A 13,363-nucleotide genomic window follows, 5' to 3' on the forward strand; every position below is an offset into this window, starting at 1 on the left:
ATTCTTGAATCACATTGGTGACCCCGATGCTGTGATTGGAACACAACCTACCCACAGTGTTAAAAAGGTAACCCAAGCGACTAACCGCCCGTATCCACAAACATTACTATGAGGTCTCACAGTGTGCGTGGACGTACAGGGTGACATACGAACCAATCGCAAAGCTCTATTCAACGCTGTGCGTTCGATTTGCTGTTTCACTTAAGCAAGCATCGTTTGTGAATACGGGCGTAGCTTACGTCCTAAAGCATCTGATGAACAATCTGCTAGATGGACAGACGACCAGGTTAGGTAACCACGTCCTGAATCTGTCTCTCTCTTTCTCGATGGATAAAACTCCCTAAGTGAATCAAAATAGTTTCCTCTCACCTAAAGACCTACTTGATGGATAGACGACCTAATCACAAACCCGGTAGAGTTAACTGCGCACTGGCAGCCGTGACGTCACATCGAAAGCAGTTTCCTAGAGTCGGCGTGCTATGCGCGGTTTTTCCGGCGGCGTTAGCGTTGGAGGCCGCCGCCGCCGCCGCTTTAAGCGCCGCCGCCGCCGGACACGCTAGAGAGAGTAAGGATGAAGGTAAGTATTGGAACGAACTAGTGACAGTCAATCACCAACAGATGGCGTTGATCCTACCTTACTATGGCACACGCCTCCGCGCGTACAATCCTGCATCGCGGTATCAAAGTTTTTTTCCCTGCCAAGTATAAATAGAAAAACCTTCCTTCCTAAATATGGATGATCCTTAATCCCACATTGGTGACCCCAAAGTAATTAGAACGCAACCTACCTACAGTGTTAAAGGTAACCCAAGCGACGAAGCGAGTCCTAAAGTATCTGGTGAATAATCTGCTTGATGGACAGACGACCAAATTAGGTTACCTTATCTATGTCTCTTTCTCGATGGATAAAACTCCCTAAGTGAATCAAAATAGTTTCCTCTCACCTAAAGACCTGCTTGATGGATGGACGACCTAATCACAAACCCGGTAGAGTTAACTGCGCTCTGGCAGCCGTGACGTCACATCGAGACCAGCCCCCCTAGACAAAACGCACTTTTTGATCGAATCGAAAATCGAATCCGTCAAAACTCCATACAAAAAAGGGGCTTTTCGACCACTTTTCGACTGGTTTGCGATTATAATTTGCACTTTGTCTAGACCCACAGCTTCCTAGAGTCAGCGTGCTATGCGTGGCGTTTCCGGCGGCGCTGGCTTTGGCACTGGCGTTGACACACTAGAGAGAGTAAGGATGAAGGTAAGTACTGTGGCGACATCTATCGACGCGCCACACAAACTAGTGGCAGTCAATCACCAACAGATGGCGTTGATCGTACCTTACTATGTCACAGTCACCGCGCGTACAATCCTGAATCGCGGTATCAAAGTTTTTTGCCCTGCTTAGTATAAATAGAAAAACCTTCTTTCCTTAATGTGGATGATTCTTGAATCCCACATTGGTGACCCCGATGCTGTGATTGGAACACAACCTACCCACAGTGTTAAAAAGGTATCTGGTGAATAATCTGCTTGATGGACAGACGACCAGGTTAGGTAACCACGTCCTGAATCTGTCTCTCTCTTTCTCGATGGATGAAACAGCTAAGTGAATTCAATATGTTATCTCTCACCTAAAATCCTACTTGATGGATGGACGACCTAATCACAAACCCGGTAGAGTTAACTGCGCACTGGTAGCCGGTGACGTCACATCAAGTCCAGCTTTCTAGAGTCGGCGGGCCGAGGGCGTGGATCCGGCGTGCTATGCGCGGCTTTTCCGGCGGCGTTAGCGTTGGAGGCCGCCGCCGCCGCCGCTTTGAGTGCTGCCGCCGCCGGACACGCTAGAGAGAGCAAGGATGAAGGTAAGTCATTCGTCCTTCGAGCAAGTGTTGTTAACGTAGCATAGGCGAAAGAGCGTTTCCGGCGGCGTTGGCCTTGGAGGAACATACTAGGGGAGTACAAGGATGAAGGAGGTTTAGGTCGTCCATTCATCAGGCAGGTTTTGTGAATACTTAATTGCGATTACGATTGGTATTCTATAGTATAGAGATTAGATATTCTAAATTCCCATTTGTAAGGTTTTCTGGGGCGGGCACTAGACTCCCTGTATAGGGTGACAAGGATACTCGACCTACTCCTTGAAGGGGTTTTGAACTTAATTTGTTACTAATGACATCTAGTATAACCTCTTTCAAGCAATAAGTAGGTACCACATTAGAAGATTCTCACATTTCAGTCAAAACCTTCTGTACAATAAATGATACCGCGAAGTTAAACGAAACAGTGCCATCTCTATGCCAAATCCGGAACTAATTCTAGCACCTTCAACTAATTTTAACACCTTCATTTCAGAACCATCGGAGCCCCATATACTCGAAGACCTGCCAGCTCTACTACTAGACAGCGGTCCCCGCGCGAAACTGTCTTCGTTGAGGGCGGAGGCCTATCCCTCCTTGGCCGCGCTCCGCAGGACCAAGGACCAGCTGCGCGCGCTCGCGAGGGCCGTGCTGAGGAGGCCGGTGGAGGCGCAGCTTGGTAAGTAATCCCAGGCTCGAATCCCAATGAGGGCTATCGTTTTTATACTTAACAGTTGGCACCCCTGGCGATTGACAGGACCTTACTCTACAGTGGCGCCATCTTGATGAGTGCAAATGCGATAGTCCTCCTACCACTTTAGCGCTCACCAGTTGGCGCCACTGTCTTCGCTACTAGCAAGTGACAGGACCTTACTCTACAGTGGCGCTAACTGGTGAGCGCTAAAACGATAGCCCTCATTGGAGCAAGATTTGAGAGGACACATACGCCCGTATTCACAAACGATGCTTGCTTAAGTGAAGCTACAAATCGAACGCACAGCGTTGAATGGAGCTCTGTGTACGGTTCGTGTGTCACACTGTGCGTCCACGCGCACTGGGAGATCTCATAGTATTGTTTGTGAATACGGGCGATAGAGTCACAGCTTGGTATGAGAGTGGCGACACCTAACTCGCCACTACAAAGTAGTTACAGGAATCAGTCAACAGATGGCGCTGATGCAAGCTTACTATGGCGCACGCGGCCGCGTACTAACCTGCATCGCGGTGACGGAGTTTTTTGCCCTGACTAATAGAAATAGAAAATCGAGATGGTAATTAATTAATTTATTAAGAAGAAGCAAGCAAGAGGAGGGAAATCTAGACACTAGACTTGATGACACTTGGTAAGTAATCCCAGGTTCGAATCCCAATGAGGGTTTTCGCGAATGAAAAATCCGCCAGATGGCAATACGTAGACGCGTGGTCCAAATGCTGCATGATTGGTTATTTTTGACATGACATTGAAAGATATGTCAAAATCCACCAATCATGCAGCAGTCAGACTCCACATCCACGTCCCGCCATCTAGCGGATCTTTCATTCGCGAAAACCCTCATTGGAGCAAGATTTGAAAGGACACATAGAGTCACAGCTTGGTATTAGAGTGGCGACACCTATCGACCAACTACAAAGTAGTTACAGGAATCAGTCAACAGATGGCGCTGATGCAGGCTTACTATAATTATATTGATGTGATAAATTATTATTAGATGACATTTGCAATTATGTATGTAATCGTTATTGAATTATGCTTGGTGAATCTTTGACATCGACAATTTTTGAATTTTTGACATTGAGTATCTACTATTGACATTTATATTGACATCTTACATTGATAATATTGGAATTTGTTGAAATGTTTAATAATTAATTAATTTAATATTTGCATGTCAGAAATGACTAATTGTGAGACCTAACCATTAACTGTATCCATCTCCTGTACCACATTTATAGCAAATAAATGATGATTCTGATTCTGATTCTGATTCTATGGCGCACGCGGCCGCGCGTACTAACCTGCATCGCGGTGACAGAGATTTTTGCCCTGATTAGTATAAATAGAAAAACTAGATGATAAATACTGAGGTGTGTGAGAGTGCTCGCTACTACAAAGTAGTTACAGGAATCAGTCAACAGATGGCGCTGATGCAAGCTCACTATGGCGCATGCGGCCGCGCGTACTAACCTGCATCGCAGTGACAGAATTTTATGCATTTGGAGTCGTTTATCTTTAGTCAAAAAGTTTTAGTTACATAGTTAAATAAAATTCAAATGTTTCACATTACCAAACCAACATCTTTTGCCACCAACTTTAAATTATTTCCCAATAAAGTTTGACACAATACTTTTTCTATCAACAGACAAAATACCCCAGCTTCCCGTTTGGAATAACAATGACGCGCTGTCCACCGATCTGCCCGACTTCGCCCTTTCTCCCCAGGAATACATTACTGAGGTAAGTGCTGGTTTTTCACTCTCTCTCCCTATATCTTATTACTAGCGGCCGCCCGCGACTTCGTACGCGTAAATCCCGTTTTACCCCCTTAGGGGTGGAGTTTCGTAAAATCCTTTCTTAGCGGATGCCTACGTCATAACATCTACCTGCATGCCAAATTTCAGCCCGATCCGTCCAGTGGTTTGGGCTGTGCGTTGATAGATCACTATGTCAATCAGTCACCTTTGACTTATATAATTTTAGACAGATTGTACAGCGCCCCTAGCGGATACTTTCAAGAACTGAAATCTTCATAGAATTTTTGACGAACTCGCTAGCGATGACATTCAATGCAAACTCGCACAGACGAAAGTTTCACTGGACTAGGTGTAGGTAAATAATAATATTTACTCGAATTTTTCTTATTTTACAGATTGGCCAGTACCTAATGACGTTACCGCAGCATCTAGAAATGCATTTATCGGAGAAACAAGCCCCCTGGCAGTTTTTATCTGAGGTAAGAATATTTATTATTAAGTTTACATAAGTAACCCATCTATCGATCTTAAAGGTTAGTTAAACTTTTGTTTAGTCACCTGTCATCCGCTTTAAGAACGAAGCACACTTAACAACCCGGAAACGGATCGTAACCGTATCAACTCGAGGCGGTCAGTATTCTTTGTATGAAACTCCATATTGCAACGCACACATATCCGCACCGTAATGTAAACGCCTCGCCTCGCAATGAGGGCTATCGTTTTAGCGCTCACCAGTTAGCGCCACTGTAGAGTAAGGTCCTGTCACTTGCTAGTCGCGAAGACAGTGGCACCAACTGGTGAGCGCTAAAGTGGTAGGAGGACTATCGCATTTGCACTCATCAAGATGGCGCCACTGTAGAGTAAGGTCCTGTCAATCGCCAGGGGTGCCAACTGTTAAGTATAAAAACGATAGCCCTCATTGACAGCGCGCGAATGGCTAAACGGTGTTGATGCCTTTCCGGGTTGATAAATTTGCTATGACCTTTACACTAGAAGGATGTCGAACCTTAACTTCGAACTCCTCCTAGAATTTCGTGTCGACAACATACCTACAATGTTTGTTGTTCCTCCTATGTTCTTCTGATTAATTTCGTTGCGGGTCCCATGACAGTTTAACTTTCCCCCGGGACAAACTTGGCCTTCACTGGTTGGGTTATTGGCTGTCAAGCTGTAGATCCTGGCTGCACAGGAGTTGCAGCGGTGGGAAAGAGAGAGAATAGTCCCGTTCGCGCGCTGTCGACCGCGAGACGAGCCGTTTACGTTACGGTGCGGATACGTGTGCGTTGCAGTATGGAGTTTCATACAATGAATACTGACCGCCTCGAGTTGATACGGTTACGATCCCTTTCAGGGTTGAGGTGTCTTACGTCCTTTAGAAATTTTAGAATCCTATATTTTATTTCTTACGAACATAGGTGTTTTAATAATATTTTTTTTACAGGTTTGCACACACACATGTGAAGTGTATGCTGAGAAGATACTGAACATTCGCAACATGGACGCTTTGGGAACCAAGAGGTGTCTCACTGATATTGGTACGTATAAATATACAGGGTGGAATCTTGGAATGCCAGTTGAAGCGAAAGTACTCTTAATACTGTAGATAGAAAATTTTACTCAAAGAAAACATTCCTTTATTTTTGAAAAGAAAGAGAACTGCATTCAAAGATTTTCCGAAAATCCACGACCATACCATAATAATTTAATATTTCATGGCTTTCCTTTCGAGTATAGATATTTCGCGAATAGAATATAAATCATTTCTTTGCGTTAAGGAGATTTCATCCTTATTAACTCTAATGATCCATGCAATAAAAATACAGGGTGTAAAATTCTTAACAGAATTTAGTCGGTTCGATATGGTATTTATTTTTATATGAAGTTTTTATTTTTATTCCAGCTTACCTCTCAAGCGTGGTGGAAGACCTCGGAAGCAGCATCACACCAGCTCTGAAGAATTTGGAGAAATCCCTAAGGGCAGCAGCTCCGAGCCAGGCCGAATAAATAAGAATAATAATAAATTATTAATAAAAAACATACTTATTATTTAAGTGAATAATTATTTTGACTTAATGAAAATTGATAAGTTTAATTAGTAATTTTGCCTGCCAAAAGGTGGAAGATGGAGATACTAATAACTGTTAAAAAAAATAAAACCGACTTCAAATGCGTGAACACAAAAAAAACTGAAAATTAAAAATATTGCGTATAAAAAAGTTCATCCCCAATTTTCCACCCTTGGGGGTGAAATATTTTCTTCAAATTCGCATGAAACCACCCTTTTGATAATACCTATTCAACAAAAAAACAATCGTTCAAATTGATTTATAATCGGCGGAGATATTGCGTATAAAAAAGTTCATCCCCAATTTTCCACCCTTGGGGGTTGTTTTTTTATTATAAAATTTAAATGGGACCACCCTTGAGGTATTACCTATACGCCGAAAAAAGATTTGTTCAAATCGGTTCGTAATTGGCGGAGTTATCGCGTAACAAACATAGAAAAAAAACATACGGGTCGAATTGAGAACCTCCTCCTTTTTTTGAAGTCGGTTGAAAACACTTGTAATACCCATGTTCGCAAATCAAAATTATTTGATTTAAAAAATATCTTTTATTCATAATATGATTAACCTTAATAATAAGACCTTAGGCCATTATTTATCTATGCTTATACATACAGGGTGACTGGAACTGAACCCGCCATAGCTAATAGGCGTATAGAGGAGGTCATTTGCTAATTATTGAACCTTACTTTCTATGGCTAAAGTTTTATAGTTTAGGAGATATGTCAATTTTTATACTTTTTTCAGATTTTTCCGAAATTTGACCTAAAAACTGCTTCAATTTTTTTTCTCGCGTGATTTCAACAGTTTTTTTTATTTGATATTAATATCGAATATGTCTTTATTCAAATAAAATAAATTTCTGATCCAGATAATGATTGAATAGCTAGTTACGAGCCGCCAAAGTTCAACAAAAGTACAAACCACGATAAAAAATTCTACTTCAAATTCGATTGAAACAAAAATTAAGGGTGATAATGGATTTCCAATAATCTTAAAAATATCTCCAGCTTCTCTTCTTTCCAATGATATATCATGTTCATGTATCACGTTGTAATTGGATATTGAAATTTATCAAAAATTCAAAGTTTATGGAAGAAAATGGAGTAATAATACAAAAATTATCCATACAAAGTTGATTTTGAATTTTTTTTTCTTTATAATGTGATTATTATTTTTAAATTCATTTGAAAAAAAACACGAAAATAGTTATGAAAAGGAGTATAGCAGAAAATATGAGTTGTTTGAAGAAACTTTGTATGGATAATTTTCGTAAATTACTCCATTTTCTTCCATAAACTTTGAATTTTTAATAAATTTCAATATCTAATTACTACGTGTGATATGTCATTGGAAAGGCCCAAAAGATAAGGAGACATGTAAAGTGCCCCATAAGGGCTACCTTTTTCTTTTTTTATTATTTTCTATTGACGTTCATAAGTGCCACTTGTGGTCTAAACTGAATAAATATTTTTGATTTTGATTTTGATTTTTTGAAAGAAGAGAAGGTAGAGATATTTTTAAGATCATTGGCAATCCATTATCACCATTAGTTTTTTCTTAAATCGAAATCGAATTTGAATTTTTTATCGTGGTTTGTACTTTTGTTGAACTTTGGCGGCTCGTAACTAGTTATTGAATCATTATCTAGATCTGAAATTTATTTTATTTGACTAAAGGTTTATTCGATATTAGTATCAAATAAAAAAATCGGTTAAAATCATGTGAGAAAAAAAATTTAAGCAGTTTTTAGGTCAAATTTCGGGATAATCTGAAACAAGTATCGGGGATGCAGAGAGATACCTAAACCTAACACGGACAGGCAACAGGAATTCTATAAATATAATATCACAAAATATACGCAGCATTGGCTGTAACTTACCTAATTTCATCACCCTACTGCACAGATCTGAAATAAGATGGGACGTCATAGTCTTATCTGAGTGTTGGTTGCCCAAAACAGGATCAATACCAGAGCTAGAGGGATACAACTATACCACCACATCAGGACACAAAACTCAAAATGAAGGGGTTGTCATTTATTACCAAGGACAATTACATGTAACATATGAGGAACCTCCGTTATCGGACGCCAATTGCTTAGTATTAAAATTAAACGCAGATACATGCATAGTAGGTATTTATCGACCGCCTAGCTACCAAAATACTTCCAATTTCATAAATTCTATAGACTCCTTATTAAATTCATTATCAAGCTTTAAGAATGTAATACTTTGCGGAGACATTAATATTGACATTATCCCAAATACTACCGATAAACGTTCCTATGAATACCTTAATGTATTAGCGAGCCATGGCATCCTACCTGGTCATACTTTTCCAACGCACAACAAAACTTGTCTGGACCACACAATGGTAAAGACCAACCTTAAAACTACTTGTCTGGTGCTAGAAACCTCAATCACAGACCACGATGCTGTTGCGGTGGGTATCCATCATGGAGTTAGACTAGATTACACAAACAATCAAACAACCCGAATAGACTACCAAGGACTAGACGCTACAATTCAAAACATTAATTTTCAACCGATATTAGACTGTGTTGACGTCGATGATGCTGCTAATCTACTAACTGACCTGCTTAGTTTGGCTATTAAGAAAAATACACGACTTTTCAAAACTTCAAAAAGGAAACGCACTTCGAAACCCTGGATAACGACAGGACTACTGAGATGTATGAAAAATAGAGATAACTTACACAAAAAACTTAAAAAAGACCCTAACAACGAAGTACTCAAAACCACATATAGACGCTACAGAAATTTTTGTAACAGTCTCCTCAAAAAAGTCAAACGAAATTACGAAAAGGAGGAAATAAAAGCTGCGGGAGGAAATAGTAAGAAATTATGGGACTCAATCAAAAAGATCACAGGATCGCATAACAAAAAAGATAAATCCCCGCAACTTTTATCGCCACAAAATCCTCAAGAGAGTATAAATAACATAAACGACTTCTTTGCCAATATTGGTAAAACTCTAGCAGAAAAAGCTGCATCAACGCAATCTTGTTTTCCATTAGACTTAAATATTACCAACTCCCCTTCCTTTTCATTTACTCTTTTGCCAACGGATGAAGAGGAGGTGTCTCAGCTCATAAGTGATATCAAGGACAACTGTGCAACTGGCGTTGATGGCATACCAGGAAAAATAATAAAAAGATGCAAACATATGATAATATCTCCTCTGACTCATATCTGTAATCTTGCCATTTCTACCGGCGTATTTCCAAAAGCTTTTAAGGTTGCCCTCCTGAAACCTATCCATAAGGCTGGAGACGGAGACTGTGTAAATAATTACAGACCTATTTTTATACTCCCATCAATGTCAAAAATCCTGGAAAAAATTATAAACAGGCAACTGAAACGTTTTTTAGAGACCAATAACCTCTTATCAGACCAACAATTCGGCTTTCGACATGGCAAATCGACCGATGACGCGGTGCTTGAATTAACAAATTCTGTAATAAAGGAACTAGACAAAAAAGGTAAATGCCTAACAATATTCCTTGACCTTGCGAAGGCCTTTGACACGGTCTCCGTCCCCAACTTACTAAAAAAGATGGAACGGATTGGGGTCAGAGGTTTGCCGCTGAAGCTACTGGAGGACTACCTTAGTGATAGGAAGCAACAGGTTAAAATAAATAACTGGTTGAGCCAAGTAACCAATGTCAACTTCGGCGTACCCCAGGGCAGCGTCCTCTCACCAACTCTCTTCCTGATCTACATCAATGATCTGACAAACCTTCGAATCACTGGTGGCAGGATCTACTCGTTTGCTGATGATACTGCTCTGTTGTTCAGCGGACGTGACTGGAAGGAGGTGTTCGGTCTCGCCCAGGAGGGATTCAATACGGTTAATAATTGGCTGCGTTATAATGCTTTGACACTCAATGTAGACAAAACAAAATACATACCTTTTGCTCTCAAAGCTAACTACCTTCCACCATCAACACTGGATATTATTTCTCATTCCTGCGGGGCGGGCTCGCGCACTTGTTCATGTCCGATGATCCAAGCCACAGATAACATAAAATACCTCGGTATAATTCTCGATCACTCGCTAAGTTTCAAACAACACATCAAAGCTCTCGTGCCTAGATTAAGAAAACTAATATTTATCTTTAAGAAACTGAGACATGTTGCACACCGCCAGGTCATCGGGATGGTTTTCCACGCACTATGCCAATCGCTTGTACAGTATTGTATTGTCTGCTGGGGAGGTGCAGCAAAAACCCATTTAATAGAGGTGGAAAGGGCGCAACGAGCCATTCTGAAAGTTGCCGCTGGCCTACCCTTCCGCTACCCTACTGCAGACCTCTATAAGGACTGGGGTGTTCTGACTGTACGACAGTCTTTCATCCTGCAAACAGTCCTAAAAATGCACTCCACTCTACAATACCAACCTGATTCCCTGAAGGATAAGCGTAGAATCGGAAAGGTTTGCACACCCCTTCGCTGCCACACCAGTCGCTCCCTTCATCTATTTCATTTCCTTGGTCCATACCTATATAATAAACTCAACACCAAATTAAATATATACCCACTATTGAGATTCCACTGCAAGCAATTAGTCACAGCTTTTTTAAAAACCTTAGAATACGAAGATACTGAAGGGTTACTAACTGTTGCAAATATCTAGCATCCAGTGGTCATTCAACATCATTTTAATTTTAATTTGACCGATCGGAATACATACTTCCCATATTTATACCCGTATTTTGTAATAATTATGTTATTCTGGTTATAAGCGGTAACTCTGAATAGATACGTCAGGATCCGTTCAGTGGTTTTTGCGTGAAAGAGTAACAAACATACATCCATCCGGACAGTGGCGGGGCAAGACCTAAATTTGATGTGGGCAAGACAGATTTCGCGAGGCCTTGTTCTGTGGCGAACTGAAGACGGATTTTATAAAAAAAAAAACGGGTCAACGGTCTATTCATTGACAGTTTCTGATTTCTTGATTCAGTGATTATTTTTAAAGGAATACTTATTGCGCCAAAGAATAATGTTCGTCATTTAAAACCGTGTTGTTGCTTAATTTTGTGTCTGGTTATGGCTGAATTTGTTTGGAAAAAAATATATTTTTTTAACTACATTGTTTAGCTATCAAGAATTTATATTTAATAGTCAATGTTTGCATTTATTGTGATACTAGCTTTCCGCCCGCGGCTTCGCCCGCGTGGAATTTTGTCTGTCACAGAAAAACTTTATCGCGCGCGTCCCTGTTTCAAAAACCGGGATAAAAACTATCCTATGTTCTTTCCCGGGACTCAAACTATCTCTATGCCAAATTTCATCAAAATCGGTTGCGAGGTTTAAGCGGGAAAGCGTAACAGACAGACAGACAGACAGACAGACAGACAGAGTTACTTTCGCATTTATAATATTAGTTGGGATTGTCATCTCCACCTTGTATACATTTTTTCAAAATTTTTGATGCGCGAGGCCCCTTGTTCCGCGAGGCCGTAGGCCGTGGCCCACGTCGCCTACGCCTTACGCCGCCACTGCATCCGGACATCCAAACTTTCGCATTTATAATATTAGTAGGATTTATATTTGCTTGTGGACGAAAATTGGTCTCCTCTCTTGACTCATTATTGTTACTGTCCTTTAGCCTAGTCACGTGGGTGTCTCCCTCTTACGCTCTCCCATAAAGGCGCTCTCTCACACTCAACTCACACACACACACGCACACACACACACACACACACACACACACCTAACACATCACTCTCACCCAACAAACACACATACACTTTAGCTTAACTCTGGAAATTGTTTACTTATAGACTAGTATTATAAAATTACCTTCCTACTTTTAGTGTAACAATGATATAAGTAGTATCCACTACAGGCCACAAATGTAATTATGCCGTGTGTGAGTCCCTGGTGACCTGTAATACAGGCTCTTTCAGAACCTACTTCAGGCACCAGTCTTCACAATACGGGTATATGATATGCCAGGCCAAAGCACCGATTAGCACACTACGGGACTATTCCCACCTCTCGTTCCCACCACTGCAACTCCTGTGTAGCCAGGATCTACAGCTTGACCGCCACAAAAACCCAACCAATGAAGGCCAAGTTTGTCCCGGGGGAAAGTTAAACTGTCATTGGACCCGCAACGAAATTAATCAGAAGAACATAGGAGGAGTTCGAAATTAAGGTTCGACTTCCCTCCATTGCAAAGCGGATGACAGGTGACAAACAAAGGTTTAAAACCTTTAAGAAAAGATTATGCACCACGGACAATAAATTAAATTAAGGGGGCCTATCTTATGAGCAATTAGCAACTACCTGCCAATAATATTTTTCACAAAATCGCTTAAAAGCACGGAAATTTTTCCTTGTCGCGACAAGATCGGTGTAATAAATTGCGGAAACAGATGTATGTTGTATTGAATTAAGCATTATATCACGTTCATGTTTCCAAAGATCACACTCCCACAAGATATGATGGGCAGACTGCTCATGACTGACATCATCAGTGGAACACTCGCAAAAAGGAGACGGAACTAGTTTGAATTCGTGAAGTTTATGTTTAAAGTTGCCATGTCCCGTGAGGAACTGCGACGAGCAATGGTCGATTTCTAACCATCGCCTAGTTAGACGTTCGCGTACATTCGGGAAGAATTTATATAAGTGACGTCCTTTGACTGACGTATCCCATCTTTTTTGCCATTCATTAAGTAAATCTTCTTCAAAGACTTCTCGGGAATCAAATAATCGACTTATTTTAGAACGATCGCGGCTATTTAAGAAATCGGAGGTTATATTTTCCCTTGATGCGAAGTACATAGCCGCACGCTTTTGTACCTCTAAGTCGACCGGCAGTACACCAGCCAGGACTGGCAGAGCCTCCGTGCTCACAGTTCTGTAAGCTTTGCAAAGAAAAATCAATGCAAGGCGTTGACTTTGGAGTAGTTTCCGTCGAGCGGCTCCTATAGTA

At 40.9% G+C, this 13,363-nt stretch overlaps 1 protein-coding gene across 1 annotated transcript; it reads left to right on the plus strand.

Annotated features, from left to right (window-relative positions):
- The first annotated feature begins 384 nt into the window (after positions 1 to 384).
- Positions 385 to 6,434, plus strand: LOC135085941 (conserved oligomeric Golgi complex subunit 7). The gene is made up of 6 exons (XM_063980724.1): positions 385 to 577; positions 2,350 to 2,532; positions 4,214 to 4,308; positions 4,721 to 4,804; positions 5,767 to 5,860; positions 6,226 to 6,434. Exons 1-6 carry the CDS (start codon positions 385 to 387, stop codon positions 6,327 to 6,329), a joined length of 753 nt encoding a protein of 250 aa, XP_063836794.1. The 3' UTR covers positions 6,330 to 6,434.
- The last annotated feature ends 6,929 nt before the right edge of the window (positions 6,435 to 13,363 follow it).

This window comes from Ostrinia nubilalis, chromosome 30, assembly GCF_963855985.1.
Source record: "Ostrinia nubilalis chromosome 30, ilOstNubi1.1, whole genome shotgun sequence".
NCBI lineage: Eukaryota > Metazoa > Arthropoda > Insecta > Lepidoptera > Crambidae > Ostrinia > Ostrinia nubilalis.

Bases quoted from the DNA above. Each gene is read 5' to 3' on its own strand.
- LOC135085941 (XM_063980724.1), top strand. From the start codon at position 385: ATGGATAGACGACCTAATCACAAACCCGGTAGAGTTAACTGCGCACTG. The intron at 2,533-4,213 runs GTAAGTAATCCC...TTCTATCAACAG, and splicing joins GCCGGTGGAGGCGCAGCTTG to ACAAAATACCCCAGCTTCCC. The intron at 4,805-5,766 runs GTAAGAATATTT...TTTTTTTTACAG, and splicing joins CCTGGCAGTTTTTATCTGAG to GTTTGCACACACACATGTGA.